Source organism: Hylobates moloch, unplaced genomic scaffold (genome assembly GCF_009828535.3).
Source record: "Hylobates moloch isolate HMO894 unplaced genomic scaffold, HMol_V3 SCAFFOLD_5, whole genome shotgun sequence".
Taxonomy (NCBI): Eukaryota; Metazoa; Chordata; class Mammalia; order Primates; family Hylobatidae; genus Hylobates; species Hylobates moloch.
The window spans coordinates 65,788,989-65,804,690 of record NW_026652280.1 but is presented as its reverse complement, the minus strand read 5'-3'; the positions used below and the strand labels follow the sequence as shown (position 1 = coordinate 65,804,690).

At 41.5% G+C, this 15,702-nt stretch overlaps 1 protein-coding gene across 1 annotated transcript in view; it reads left to right on the top strand.

The window, feature by feature from the left end:
* Positions 1-15,702, top strand: part of LAMA1 (laminin subunit alpha 1) — a 171,295-nt gene that overhangs the window by 108,697 nt on the left and 46,896 nt on the right. Inside the window, exons 30-36 of the mRNA XM_032152780.2 lie at positions 698-819; positions 3,046-3,132; positions 3,398-3,591; positions 5,154-5,296; positions 7,603-7,692; positions 9,282-9,393; positions 10,312-10,471. Of these exons, the coding sequence (XP_032008671.1) occupies positions 698-819; positions 3,046-3,132; positions 3,398-3,591; positions 5,154-5,296; positions 7,603-7,692; positions 9,282-9,393; positions 10,312-10,471 (908 nt within the window). The remainder of the gene's footprint in view (positions 1-697; positions 820-3,045; positions 3,133-3,397; positions 3,592-5,153; positions 5,297-7,602; positions 7,693-9,281; positions 9,394-10,311; positions 10,472-15,702) is intronic.

Here is a 15,702-nt window from a genome sequence, read left to right as displayed (position 1 = left end):
CATAGCAAGATCCACTATCTGTACAAAAAAGTTAAAAGTTAGACAAACATGGTGGCGTGTGCCTCTGGTCCCACCTACTCGAGAGGCTGAGGCAGGAGAATCACTTGAGCCTGGGAGGTCAAAGCTACAGTGAGCTATGATTGCACCACTGCACCCCAGCCTGGGCAACACAGGGAGACCTCGTCTCTAAAAAAAAAAAAAAGAAAAAAATTAACTGGAAGTTAGTTGTTGGTTGCAGTAATCTATCAGTGGTGCTCTAAAACCATGAGTTTTCTTCCCTCATTGTCTATTTCCTAAATCATCTATCCATTCTTCAACTCCTTACATGTGGTTGTTGAACCCTGACTATGTGCAAAACTGGTGCTTCAAATTGTTTTTTGGGGGCACTAAATATTTTAAATCTATGTTTTAAGGCTCTGCAAACTGCTTTTAGGGCTCTTGTGTCTATTTTCCTTAAGAAGAATGTACTAGTAATTTCTTGGCTGTATTGGATGAATGCAGCCTTAGGATGAATGAAAGCCACAGAGCTGGAAATGTTCAGGATTTTAAGAATATGGAGGAAAATGCTCCCCTTTCCTGAAGAATATTTTTAAAAGCTAGCTGATATAAAACGTGGCAGTGCTTAGCTATTACCAGATAAGAATGATTTCTAACAATTTCCCATTTTTTCCCTCTTCCTTTAAATGTGGGCTCCCAGAACTGTGGCGATAACACAGCAGGTGACCATTGTGATGTGTGTGCTTCTGGCTACTACGGGAAGGTGACTGGCTCAGCAAGTGACTGTGCTCTGTGTGCCTGTCCTCACAGCCCTCCTGCCAGGTGAGTCCCCACAGGTGCAGCTGGCATGCTAGGCTGCCCAGGGCTGCTTCCAGTTCAGCCTCATTTTCAAGGGTCTCTGAGTGGTCTGTTGTTAATGAATATTCTCCATTGGTTGCAAAAGGCTAATTTTAAGCAAAAGTGTTCATTCTCAAAAGCACTGGAAGAGAATCTTTTCAAAAGCAAAGTATCTGTTTTGGTATCGGATGTTTGGATGGAAGCAGTTAAAGAAAGGACTTTTAGGTTTTGTTTTTTAAGACTCATTTTAGCCCACAGCATATGTATCCAATCTGCATGGAGATAAATTATTATTAATTTTATTGATAATGATACAAAAGAACCCAATTACCGTTTAAGGGAATGGGGTTAGAGTTTATATAAGCTGGTGCCTAATTGCTGAAATGCCACATGGTGATAAAATTGGGGCTAGTTTCTACCTTGTACTCATGATGCTTGTACAGAATTATCTGAATGCAAAAGGGAACCAGAAATTTTAAGTGGGAATTAGAATATCAAAGAATCCTCTTTGGTTCAAATGAAAATTGTAACTCATCAATAATATTTTATTATCGCTTAGAATATTTGGCAAGGTATTGAACATATAAAGATCAAATGTTAACTTTTGGTATACTGCAATGAAGCATTCCTTTTAATATTTGTCTGAATCTTCTGTTTTTTATTGCCTCCAAGTAAATGATGCCTGATGGTGAGTACCAAATGAGAGGCACTATGTACACTTCCCTTGCAAGCTATGAAGCATCCTAAAATTTGTTGTTACTAGTGCTTATTTTTTATATTAAATGTATATATATAAATATTGACTTGTCAATTCCACTTCTGTAGTCTATGCTATAGAAATACTTGCATGTGTGTGTAAAGATGGATGTGTTTTTGCATTGCTTGTACTCATGAGGAATAAGGGGAAAACGGAAATATCTACTTACAGGGAATTGATTATATATACATTGTGTTACATTCCTAGAGTGAAATATTTTACAAACACGGAGAAAAGAATAAGGTATATCTGTAGGCACAGAATTGGAGAAATGGCCGATTGAAGTATGTAATTGAATATGTAGTGTGATGCCATTTTGGAAAAAATTCATAACCACATGTCTATTCATACCCATATTATAGGTGGCTATATGTGCCCAGAGAAGTATTGGGAAGGACATTCTACCCTACTACTTTGCATGTTTCTGTTCTGTTTGAATATTTTACTTCTTCAATCTTAAAAAGGTTATAAACATCCCCAAAGTCCGCATTAATAAATCAAAGTTTGTGCTATCAGGAAGAGATTGTGAGGGTGTGAACATTCGTGTGTGCACTGAATCTCAGATGCCCTAAAACACATGCTTTATTTTCTACATATTTTGTTTCCACTGAAGTCTGTCCCTTTACTATTTTAAGGAGGAAAAAGAGTCAGAAGTGGTATGGGGCTGATAACTGACGCTGGAAACTTCGTCTTGCTAACCAAAAGGAACCAGACTTGGCTCTACCCGGTTTTGTTTTTTATTGTTGTCCCCAGTAGTTTGCATGCACCCAGCTCAGCCTCTGGATGGCGCATTGGTAATTTAAAACGTGAAGGCAGAGGGTAGAGGATGTTCAGAAAAAGGAGTAAAACAAAAGCAGAAATCCATGAATGCGGAGATCAAATCCCAGTCAATGATTAAACTTTGAGAGGCTCTGTCATTTTGCTTCTGGCAGCCTACCACATAACTCCCTGCCTGCCTTTCGGTGCATCGATTCTCCAGTTCCACCCTACTTCCTTGCCTTTGCTTCCCTGGCTTTCATTACAGTTAATAAAGTTCTTTTCGTCAGCGTGTGTTCAGCCATCTTCCCTCTGCTGTTTTTCATGCTTGCTCATAGTTGTTGCAGCTCTCTTACCACCTTATCACTTAGTAAGCAAAGACCCTTTTCCCTTGGGACACTCTTGTTGGGTGGCCAATTAGTGATAATCCCTAAAGTCAGTCTTCTTCCACTTAACATTCACATGATTGTCCCTGGACAGGGTCTTATGAATGTCTTTTGCATATAAGATGGGCGTGCACTTACTGATTACATTTATTTTCCTTCTTTTTGCCGGGTAGATTGTAAGCTCTAAAACGCTACGTGTAGTCACATAACTTTGAGACCAGTATGGTATATCCTAAGAGTAATGAATAAGTACCTTAAGGAAAGATGGAAATTGTATATCTGAAAATTGAAAAAGAAATTCTTTTCCTCCAGTTTTAGTCCCACTTGTGTCTTGGAAGGTGACCACAATTTCCGTTGTGACGCCTGTCTCCTGGGCTATGAAGGACAACATTGTGAAAGGTACATGGGTGGATTGTCACGTGGAAATCCCTGGGCACTCTGTTTCTTTTACAAGGTATTGGGCATATTTACTATAGTAATCTGGGAGCCATTATGAATTTGGATGTGCTTGATTGAAATAGGACCTCATTACTGTTCCAGAACAAGTTTTCCCAAGGTGAATGGATCTGTGCTTTGCATTTCGTTTGGCGGAAATGATTACTGTCGCGAGTTAGAAGCTGGTATTGACCATCCTGTCTGCACCTATGTCCCTTCCTTTCTGTAGGTGCTCCTCGGGCTATTATGGGAACCCTCAAACACCAGGTGGCAGTTGCCAGAAGTGTGACTGCAACCCGCACGGCTCTGTCCACGGTGACTGTGACCGCACATCTGGGCAGTGTGTTTGCAGGCTGGGGGCCTCGGGGCTCCGGTGCGATGAGTGTGAACCAAGGCACATTCTGATGGAAACGGACTGTGTTTGTGAGTATTTCTCCTCTAAATGTGTAAAGACGGTTTTTCCTCCCAAATGTGCCGGGAAAGAAGTGGTGACGGCACACTAAAGTGTCTGCAGGATACAAACATCCTATTTTATTTTCATTTTCTTATTTTCTAAGCATAGATCACTGTTGCATCTGCTGAACTGAACCTTTCATCATGTGTTTTCCAGCTGAGGCAGGAGGTTCTAAGATAGCAGTTTGTTCCTCTGGCACTCAGAGCAGCACAGTGATTTCAACTTTCTCGTTTAGTGGCATTAATATTTCCTTTAGTGGAGCCAGGAGTGATTTAGTGCAGGAGAGGAAACAGCTTTGTGAGGTTGTCATTTGTGTTACCCCAATTTCATGATAGCTTCCACTTGTGACTATCATGGATTAAAAACAAAACAAAACAAAACAAAACAGTCTTGCTCTGTCCCCCAGGCTGGAGTGCAGTAGCACAATCTCGGCTCACTGCAACCTCCGCCTCCTGGACTCAGGTGATTCTTCTGCCTCAGCCTCCCAAGTAGCTGGGATCACAGGTGTCCACCACCTTGCCTGGCTAATTTTTGTATTTTTAGTAGAGACAGGGTTTCACCATGTTGGCCAGGCTGGTCTTGAACTCCTGACCTCAGGCAATCCGCCTGCCTTGGCCTCCCAAAGTTCTGGGATTACAGGCATGAACCACCATGCCCAGCCTGTCATGGACTTTTGCAAACTTTTTTTCCAGTTCTGATTTATTTTACCAGCAAGTGCGTGAGATAGTCATCTTGGGATGTCTTCTCAGGGGTTAATGGGGAAGATAAGGAGTCCTGTTAGGATCATGGCATTGGAGGTCTTTTTTGCTTTGACTTTTGTGTGGATTATAGGCACAAACACCCTCACTATTCTCTCCAGTGTCCTTCACTTGTACTTGCGAAAGATGCATTTGCAAACTGTCTGAGGACGTGACAGAGCAAGCTGTAGAAGGGAATGCTGGGATTCAGTGCAGTGGGTCCTAGTTAAAGATGAGCCGGGCAGCATAAAGATGGGGGCAGAAGAATGAAATGTGTGCCATAACTCCCTGCCTGTCTTTAGGTACATCGATTCTCCAGTTCCGCCCTACTTCCTTGCCTTTGCTTCCCTGGCTTGCCTTCCTCGCCTTTCATTACAGTCAATAAAGTACTTTCTTTCTGTCAGCGTGTGTTCAGCCATCTTCCCCCTGCTGTTTTTCATGCTTGCTCATAATTGTTTCAACTCTCTTACCACCTTATCACTTAGTAAGAAAAGACCCTTTTGCTTACTGGGCGCCACTCTCGGCCTCAGCTGTTTCTTTCTGTGTGACCTCTGGGAAGTTACTTATCTGATCTGAGTCTTGGCGTCATCATTGAATAGGGGCCTAGCACTTCCTGCCGTGCCACCCATGGCACAGTTGGAGTGAGAATGAGATCAGATGTGGTGCACGGGGTCTTGGAGTGTACTCTGACTGCATATGTCATTTTCACAAAACAGCTTATGCAACTCCATGAAAAAATGGGTAGACCACATCACATTAACTTTAATTCTCCTTTTTAAAAATTTGTCTTGTAGCCTGTGATGATGAGTGTGTAGGTGTGCTGCTGAATGACTTGGATGAGATTGGTGATGCCATTCTTTCTCTGAACCTCACTGGCATTATCCCTGTCCCATATGGAATTTTGTCAAACCTGGAAAATACAACTAAATATCTCCAGGTAGGTACTGGAAATACAGAGATGAACAGACACTTGTATCATTAAGGGATATAGTCAGTGGGAATGGTGGGAGTCACTCCATGTGTCCTCCCCACAGTGTGAGAGCCCAACTTCCATCGGCCCCTGTGGGCAGGTTTCCAGTCTTTCCTTGACTGTGACCAATGACAGACACTTACTTATCTCACCTGCTAGCTTGTTTCACGGTGGGACAGCTCTCATTGTTTCAGTGCTCCCTGGAGGACTCCTCATCAATGCTGCCCTCTGTGGCCCTCGTTCTGCCTTTTGGGATAAGACCAAGTCCATTTGCTCTTCTGTAAGACAACTTTGGGTATTTGAAAACAGCTGCCTATTAGAAAAGCAGAAAATAGGCCAGGCGCGGTGGCTCACACCTGTAATCCTAGTATCCCAGCACTTTGGGAGGCCAAGGCAGGCGGATCACGAGGTCAAGAGATCGAGACCATCCTGGCCAACGTGGTGAAACCCCATCTCTACTAAAAATACAAAAATTAGCTGGGTGTGGTGGCACGTGCCTGTAGTCCCAGCTACCTGGGGGCTGAGGCAGGAGAATTGCGTGAACCCAGGAGGTGGAGGTTGCAGTGAGCCGAGATCACACCACTGCACTCCAGCCTGGCGACAGAACGAGACTCCATCTCAAAAAAAAAAGAAAAAGAAAAAGAAAAAGAGAAGAAAAGCAGAAAATAAATCTGAACAGTATCTTCTTTAAGGTATATTATTCTTTAAGTATATTATTCTTCACTTCACTAGAGTTGCAGGGCACAAAATCTGTCCTCCCTGGGAGAGTACATTGAATGTCTTGCAATAAATCATAGTTTCATGTTTTCATCAACAGGGCCCGGGTCAAAAAAGGAGGAGGAATTAAGAAATTAACTTAGTAGACGGCATCCTACTATAGCACTTATTTATTTTTATTATTTTATTTATTTATTTATTACTTTTTTGAGACAGGGTCTCCCTCAGTCACCCAGTTCGGCATGCAGTGGCGCAGTCATGGCCCACTGCAGCCTTAACCTCCATAGCTCAGGGGATCCTTCCGCCTTAGCCTCCCAAGTAGCTGAGACTACAGGCACATACCACCATGCCCGGCTAGTTTTTTTATTTTTATTTTTAACAGAGATGAGCTCTCACTGTGTTGTCCAGGCTGGTCTTGAACTCCTAAGCTCAAGAGATCCTCCCACCTTGACCTCTCAAATTTCTGGGATTACAGGCATGAGCTACTGTACCTGACCCACTTTTAATTCTAATTGGAAAACAATGTGATTCTTAAATTTTGCTTTATATATGTATTAGAATTTGACATCATCTATGCAGTGTGCCAGGTAGCAATAAAAGGGATGGCCATTCCTAAATGTCTTTTCTTAGATAAGAGCTTTCCTCAAACTTAACACTTCCTTAGGTGTGTGTGTGTGTTTATTTGTGTGTTGGGATGGGGCTGGTTCTTGAATCCATCTTGATTTGCAGTGGTCTGTTCTCTATAATGGTAGTTAAGAAAGATTAGGGACCTCTAAGAGATGTTTTTATGTTATTCTTTCCTCAAATGTCACAAAGTGTTTTTGAAAAATGAGAGCTTTTACCTCTATAAAAAAAAGAATATTTAAATTTTTTTTCCAATCACTACATACATAATCAGTATATTATCTGCCAGTCTGGGTCCCAGGGATATAACTATTTTATATATATCAAATAAGACAAATATTTGATTTAAATTTTAACTCATTTTGAATGATTTGTTCTAGATAAACCACTTGTCCATTTTCTTTAAATAACTTTTTGTGTTTACATAAAGTATTCATCAAGTTTTAAGGTTTAAATAAAATTATACAAGAAATTAGAGGGCTTTTGGCATAAATTAAGCGCTTTATTTTTCTTTATTTTTAGTATTTATAAAGTCTTTCTATATTGAATTCTTTTGTAGTTTAGCCTAAAAGGCGTTTTTTTCTTAGGTGTTGCAATTATAGTTAAATTTGTGTGACTCTGCTATTGAGATAAAGCCAGACTTTTATCTGAGAATTGCAGCACTATCAGATTCTGCCGAACACAACAGATTTTAAATTTATGTCTATATCAGAAATATAATGCAAAGGATGGCAGTATAGAATCATGTTGCTATAATCGAAACCTAAGTAAATGTGATCCATTTTCTTTTTTTTTTTTTTTTTTTTTAATGACAGTTCCAAGGAAAGAAGAATTTCTTTCTGTGAACAAAAAAGAAATACAAGTGCTTCTTAGTTAAGAATCAGAACATTTTACTTCGAAACATTGTAATTTGTTTCCTCCCTTCTTCCTAGGAATCCTTATTAAAAGAAAATATGCAAAAGGACCTGGGAAAAATTAAGCTTGAAGGTGTTGCAGAGGAAACGGACAACCTGCAAAAGAAGGTAAATTCTTTCCGTAACAAACCAACCTTCCTCCTGGTCCCTCCCGTCAGCCCTCCTGAGCAGTTGCCTTGGGGCTGTCTGGAAGGTTCTGATTAGATCATGCCAGCCTCTTCCTCCCACGAGCTGTGCTCCAGGTACTTCATCATCAAATTGGTTTTGACCCTGCCAGTTTCTGTGGTTTAGTGGGAAAAGGCTCCCGACTTAATGTCTGTTGTCATCTCTGCTGAGGACAGAGTTGGGCAGTCTCTTGGCTCTGACTTTCATTTTCTCCTCTGAAACAAAGGGTGGGGCGGGGATGAAAAGATTGCTGAGGTTTCTTCCTTCTCCTAAATTCATTCAGTAAGGAAGTACACGACGAGCCCAAAAGCACGGACTGAACATCAGTAATGCTCTCTGCAGCTTGCTGGGTGGAGCAGGGAGGGCACAGACCTCATGATGTGGTGTCTGTGCAACCTTCAGACTTCAGGCCGGGGTGGTTCTGATTTTAGGGCCCTGAGTGGCAAGTGAGCTTGTTTTTATGTCATCAGGGAATTATTTATTCTGTTTAGCCTGTGCCAGAGGAATGGCATTTAGTGACCTAAAAAAGAATCTCCCCTTCTGCAGATGGTGAGGAAGGATTATTGTCAAATTTACTATTTTTTCATTTATGAATTTTGTATGTGTGTGGGTGTCTGTACTGTGATGGTGTATCTATACATATGGATGTCTAACCTCCATCAACACATGCACACATACACAAACATCACCCTAGGAAATATAGTTTGGCTCCTGTTAATTTAGAATTAACGATGTTTTGGAAAGAGTTGAAGGGTTTAAGTACCTCATCAAGCAAACAATTGGTTGGAAATAAGCTGATTAAATAAATTCTCTGTATCCGTTAAAGAAGATTCTCTTTGGTCTTGACTAGAAAACACGTTTAGACCCAGTCTGAGTTACTCTACATTCTTGGAAATTACAAACATCCTTTCCTTTTACAAATAGTAAAAATCCCAGTAGAAATAACAGCTGAGGACAGCTAAGTGTCAGCCTCTGGGCTCCTGACGTCCTGGCTCTCGTCTTGTGTAGTTCTCGTAGCAGCCTCAGGAGGTAAGCGTTGCTGTTTCCCAAGTGTTACAGACAATGCTTGGAGACGTCTGGGCCTATCCACAGCCTGGCAGAATCAGGTCTAAAATCAGCTTGCCTGACTCCGTGTTCTTAACTCCTAGAGACTAACATCTCATAGGCCATACAAATCAGTAAGGTTTACTTTCTATATTCTGTATATTTGGGTTTTAAAGTGAATCGAGGGCCTTCACAGTATAGCCACTAGGAGAATCTGTAGTTTAATACACAGTTAGCCTGCTTTTAAAAACATACCCATCTTTTCTTACGTTGAGTGAGTTGTAAATTACTTCATTAACTACTTAGTCCATTTTTAACCCCAAAATATTAAGCTCGGCTTGCATGATAGTGCTCATCTTTACTGTATATTCTGGAATATATGTTGTTGCTTATAAGCGGCAACAAGGGAATACTAAAGCTTGCGTATTATTTAAAGTCAAACTAACTACTTAAAGTCAAACTAACCTGAGACTTTATTTTTCCACCAGCTAACTAGAATGTTAGCGAGTACCCAAAAGGTGAACAGGGCAACTGAGAGAATCTTCAAGGAGAGTCAAGACCTGGCCATTGCCATTGAGAGGCTGCAGATGAGCATCACAGGTAGTGTGGGCAGTGTCTAGTTTGAAGTATCTGTGCTTATCTAGTAAGAAGTCACCATTGCTTTATTAAACATGTCAATAGATGTGTATCTCTTGCATCGGGCTTTCTGGAACCAGAGGGGCTGGAATAGTTTGTGGATCCTGAGATGTGCAAACTTTAGTCTTTCACTGAGAGTTTTAGCTTTAAAAAATGCATATTTCTCTTTTTATTTTCTGCATTATGCCTAAAACTTAGATCCGAATTCTCAAGCCCTATTATGGTAAAGTTAGTATGGTAGCTCCCCATCCATTTGCCCAGAATAGGAGCTGACAGGATTTGGGACTTCAGTTTGGTACCAAGTATATCCATCATATTAGAATAATTTATTCACTCCTCAGTTGGGTGTGCTATGGCTTTTAGCATGCTATTTTCAGTTTTCTGGCTACCAGAAACATATGATCGCTCTTCTTTTCATATTATAGTGTAAGGGCTTAAAAAGTACAGAATCCAATACAAATCAGACTTTATAGGGCAAAAGGTAAGGAAATTATTAGAACAAATTATGCTTAATTAAAAAGTAGGATCAAGCATTGGTGGTTTATTTATGTAGTAAATATTTATTGAGAACATTTATTTTTCATGTGCAGATGTCTCTGCCAGGTACAAGGAAATGCTGAGGTTGACACCATGTCCCTGCCTTTGGGAGTTTATTGGTGCATGAGAAGACTTTGAAATAGACCAGTAATCCCAAGTTCATTAATGTTTAGTCAGGGGATATGCAGAGTACACTGGGATACCCCAGGTGGCCTGGCCTGGCATGGAGGTCCAACTCAGCTTAGGTAAACAGAGCAGTCCTCAGCAGAGAAGTTTGTAAGATTTTCACTTGGTACTAGCCACTTTTGAGAGGCTTATTAAATAATTGATGGATTTTCTCCATAGAAATTATGGAAAAGACAACTTTAAATCAGACTTTGGACGAAGATTTCCTACTACCCAATTCTACTCTTCAGAACATGCAACAGAATGGTACATCTTTGCTAGAAATCATGCAGATAAGAGACTTCACACAGTTGCACCAAAGTGCCACCCTTGAACTCAGGTAAGTTCCTAATTACCGTTCACAATGCAACCAAGTAGAGAGAGAAACTTGCACGCTATCTCCAAAGGAGAAGGAGGCATCGTGGAAGAAAAGTGCTCACTGGGAATGAAATATCCTAAGAGAGGAGAAAGGGGCCCTGTGGTCAAGTAAATGAAGAGATGGGTACTGACCCCTCCAAAGATAGAAAGGTGTAATCTGTGCAGTCAGTATAATCTATCTTTGTGCTATCATGCAGTAGCTTCTGTCCTTTTCTGTGATTCCGGGATGTTTCCACCTAGCACAAACAGCAGAGCCCCATGGTACTGTAGATCAAAGATAAGGCAGTAAACTCTCATAGAAAACAATCGTTGGTGGCCACCCATACTATGAACTCTAAGACAGGTCAATGTTATGCCAGGATAATTGAGCTCAGTTATATAAAAAAGTGCAGTTACATTGAAACCCACGATGTGAAGTGACACAGAGATCACAAAGCATTCTTACATATAGTCACAGGGAGTTTGGAGTTTCCTTTCCAGCTTTTATCTTAGCATTTCTATACAGATATTACTTGATATACTAGCACAGGCTGTCTCTCTGCAGGTTGTAATGAATGTCTGAAGTGCTGTTACAAATAGTTACATGATACTTTATTAAAACTCTACTCTGGACGTTACTATCTAAACTATAATCAGATGAAATGATATAGTCCTGTGAGATATTTAAACTTTAATATTTTGCTATTTTAAATTATGTTGTGAGGGACTTCTTATGCAAATGTTTTATATCTTTTTCTATATTGAAATATCAAATATTTATTTATACTGTATATATCTCTTCTTTTTCTGTATTTCAGAGTATTATCAGGGTAGATATTAAGAAGTAGAATTATTGGCTGGGCGTGTGGCTCACGCATGTAATCCCAGCACTTTGGGAGGCTGAGGTGGACAGATCATCTGAGGTCAGGAGTTCAAAACCAGCCTGGCCAACAAGGCGAAACCCGTCTCTACTAAAAATACAAAAATTAGCTGGGCATGGTGGTGGACGCCTGTAATCCCAGCTACTTGGGAGGCTGAGGCAGGAGAATTGCTTGAACCTGGGTGGCGGAGGTTGCAGTGAGCTGAGATCATTCCACTGCACTCCAGCCTGGGCGACAGAGCAAGATTCTGTCTCAAAAAAAAAAAAAAAAAAAGAAGTGGACTTATTTAGTCAAAGAATTTGCGTTTTGAGGATTCCTAACATGCACTTCCAAATAATTTTTTTAAATATTTTCTAAAAACAACGTTCACTGCCACCAGCAACACACTAGAGGGTTAGGTATGTGTCTTTTTTCATCATAGAGCATAATTTTTGACGTTGTTGATTTGTTAGGTGAAAAACAAAAGGAGGTGCCTACAGTTGGATGGAGTTTGGAGACAAGACTAGTAATCTAATTACTAGAATAATAGGGCCTGGAAAGGGCTCTGAGAGAACTAGTATCTAAAGTCCTTGAGGGGAAATGAGAGGAGGACGTGATCCCGGGAGACGGGCGTGAGCAGCTGTCTGTGGAGCCCCTCCTCTGTGCCAGGAGAGTTCCGGCTTCTCTTCTCACATTGTGTTCTGTGATCATCTCAGTCTTTCCAAGTAGGGGAGAACCCAGTTGGGGAAACTGAGGCCCAGAGAATATAAGTAACTTGCCCTATGTTAAGCCTCTGGGACAGTATGAAACCTGAGCACAAACCTGAATCTGAGTCTAAACCCTATTGTTTTCCCACCCAGAACAAAAGGAAGTACCATTTGAGACCCATTCCATAAAAGACAGGCAGGTGGAATTTGGACAGTCAGAGACATCGAGGGCCTTTCAGGGGTGGGGAAATGAGATCTCAATCTATCATAGGTGGAGAGCCATTGATCAAGGGAACACTGGAGCCAAAGAAGCTCAGCTGAAGTTTGCATCGAATTTGAGAGTCAATGGGCAGTGGTGACAGAAGCCGAGGTGCAAACGTTAGTCCTGCAGCCCCGACTGCACACTGAGGCTTCAGCTGTGCTCTTCTTGGGCACCTCCAACCAGGGCTTCCCAGGACCTGCCCACCTTGAAGGCGACGCCCCTGGGCTGGGCTCTGCTCCCTAACCTTCCTCAGCCCCCCACACATCTGAGTTGGTGGGGAGCATGTGAAGGATGGAGATTGCCAGGCCCACCCTGCAGATCCTAGAGAATCATTTTGTGGGGCTGTCCCCTCCCACTGTTGCCCTTCTGAGGTCAGTTCATTCATTCATTCATTCATTCATTCATTCAGCAAAGTGACCTGAACCCTGGTTGCAAGCATTGTGCCAGGAGTTGGGGACATACAGGGGAACAGTAGAGCCTTTTGCCCACTAGGAGCTCCTGGTCAATTTAGGGAAAGTTTATTTTCTGAATATGCACTTTAAATACAATAAGAAAGTTTAAAATAGAGGTCAAATTTTCATCTATAGGATGATGTTACTATCTAAACCACAATCACATGAAATGATATAGTCTTCAATGACTTGAACAAGATTAACCACCAAAAACAAAACAAAACGAAACAAAAACCCCAGCACTCTTCATTAGCTTCTGCTAGCAAAATTTACAGAGGAAACGTGTTTCTCAAGCTATGTGCCTCTACAACACTAGTGTCCCATGAACTCCTGGGCAGATTCCTTGAACAAATATTAACCGGAATTCCTAGGATCTGCAAGGTGGGCCTGGAACTCTCCATCCTTAACAAGCTCCCCAGCAACTCAGATGTGTGGGGGACTGAGGAAGGTTAGGGAGCAGAGCTCAGCCCTCGGGCACTGCCTCCAGAGTGGGTGGTTCCTGGGAAGACCTGGTTGGAGAGACCTAAAGGATGGGGGAGGCAGGGCCAGCCCCCACCCCTACCTGTTCCCCTCAGTGCCTCCTGACCCTCCCCTACTGGTGAGAGCCTCTAAGACCCCTTTCTTTGTCACTGCCGTTCTGATTTCACTTGGAATAAAGTTATTAATAAGATTGCTGATCTCTCCAATTTGTAAGTTAAAATATTACTAAAGAAACCTTTTATTTTAAAAATCAAGAGTTTAAAATGTATTCTCTGGCCTCCACTTTCTGATTTTCCATAGATAATCCCTGTATATATGCCATTTTGAAATACATGGATTATTTTAGGAATTATCTGCTTTTTAATTATAATTCTTAAAAAATTGGTGGTTCATGCTGAAGCATGACAATCGTATAGAAGAGAAGTTTAGCACACAGACTGATTGCTTTTCATGCTGGGTCGGAGGTCTCCAGAACTAACACCACATTCAGAGTTTCACCAGGACCCCCAGGATTCAGCATATAACTGTACTTACGGCTAAGATTTATTGAGGAGGTCCAGCCAGATGGAACAAAAGGACACAGCAGAGTCTGGAGAAATCCCTGAAGTCTTCTCCCCATGTGGGATCCCAGAGAGCACTCCTCCCCAGCAAGAAAAATGCAGCAACATGTGTGTGATGTTTCTGCCCAGGGAAGCCTGTCAGAGATGCAGTATCCAGGGATTTTGTTGGAGCTGTACTGGTAGGCACCCTCTGCCTAGCACATAGCAAAAGTCGACTCCCAGAAGGAAAGCAGGTGTTCGGCATAAACCATGTTGCTTGCACAAACAGCCCAGGTAGTGAGCTACTCTTAGCAGTTAGGGATCAGTGGGAACGCAGCCCACCTCGCCAGCAGGCCTTTCAAAGGAGAGCAGACTCCAGCCTGCTACGTTGACTCTTTACTGCATGCTTCGGATTATTGTTTGTAGCTGTTTTTCAAATGATTTCCATGCTGGTATCTCAGACCTATTAAAATATTTTATTTATTTATTTATTTATTTATTTATTTATTTATTTTTTAATTGAGACAGAGTCTCCTCTGTCTCCCAGGTTGGGGTGCAGTGGCGTGATCTCAGCTCACTGCAACTTCCGCCTCCCGGGTTCAAGCGATTCTCCCTCCTCAGCCTCCTGAGTAGCTGGGATTACAGGCACCCACCATCATGCCCGGCTAATTTTTGTAATTTTGTATTTTTGTAGAGACAGGGTTTCACCATGTTGGCCAGGCTGGTCTTGGACTCCTGACCTCAGGTGATCTGCCCGCCTCGGCCTCCCAAAGTGCTGGGATTACAGGTGTGAGCCACTGCACCCGACCAAAGATACGTCATTAAAGAAGCACATTCCAAGACGTAGTGTCTACTAAGGAGAGACAAGTTCTGTACTGCATGCAGGTCTTCTCAAAGCTTTTAGTACGCTGACGCGTATCAGCAGCCCCTTGGAGGATCCGGCTACACTTCTTTCACCCTGGAATGTTTGTTCAAGGAATCTGCCTGGCAGTTCATGGGACACTGGTGTTGTAGAGGAACATGGTTTGAGAAACACCAGTTTCCTCTGTTAATTTTGCTTAGAAGAAGCTAATGAAGTGCTGAGGGGGGTTTTTTGTTGGTTAATCTTGTTCAAGTCACTGAGGACTATGTCATTTCACGTGATTGTAGTTTAGATAGAAGAGTCATCTTGTAGATGAAAATTTGGCCTCTATTTTGAGCTTTCTCTTTTCTCTTTTTGAGACATGGTCTCGCTCTGTCACCCAGGCTGGAGTGCAGTGGTACAATCTCAGCTCACTGCAACCTCCACCTCCCAGGCTCAAGCGATTTTCCCACCTCAGCCTCCTGAGTAGCTGGGACTGCAGGCATGCGCCACCATGCCTGGCTAATTTATTTTAAATTTTCTTAGAGAGATGTCTTATTTAATAATAAGGAATAATAGATTCATGATCAGACATTAGAAATATATTGGGTTTATTTGTGTTTTCTTATGAATGTGTTTCAGTTCTTGTTGCCTGCTCATAATGCAACGTCTTTATTATCGTTAAAAATTATATCATTAAAATTATAAGTCCTGATGTTATTCTAATAATGTCAGAGTTCAAATTTATAACCTTGAGAAATGTTTTTGGTCGTGTCTTAACCCAGTGACCTGACACCTGTGAAAGCTGAGGGTGTTTTACAAGGCATTTTCCATAGAATTTTTCAAAGTTCTCCTGACAAATTAAAATGAAGAGTTAATAGGATATACTCCACCACTGCAAGGACTTGTAGCATGAAATTTTATTATTCCATGCAGCTATAAATTCAAAATTGATTTAAATCAGCAATTTGATGGCATATTTATAAAGACTTAGGAAAAAAATCTTTTGATATTCTAAAGCTTGCATTTATCCATGGTGCAAATCATATCTTTTTTTTTTTTTTTTTTTTTTT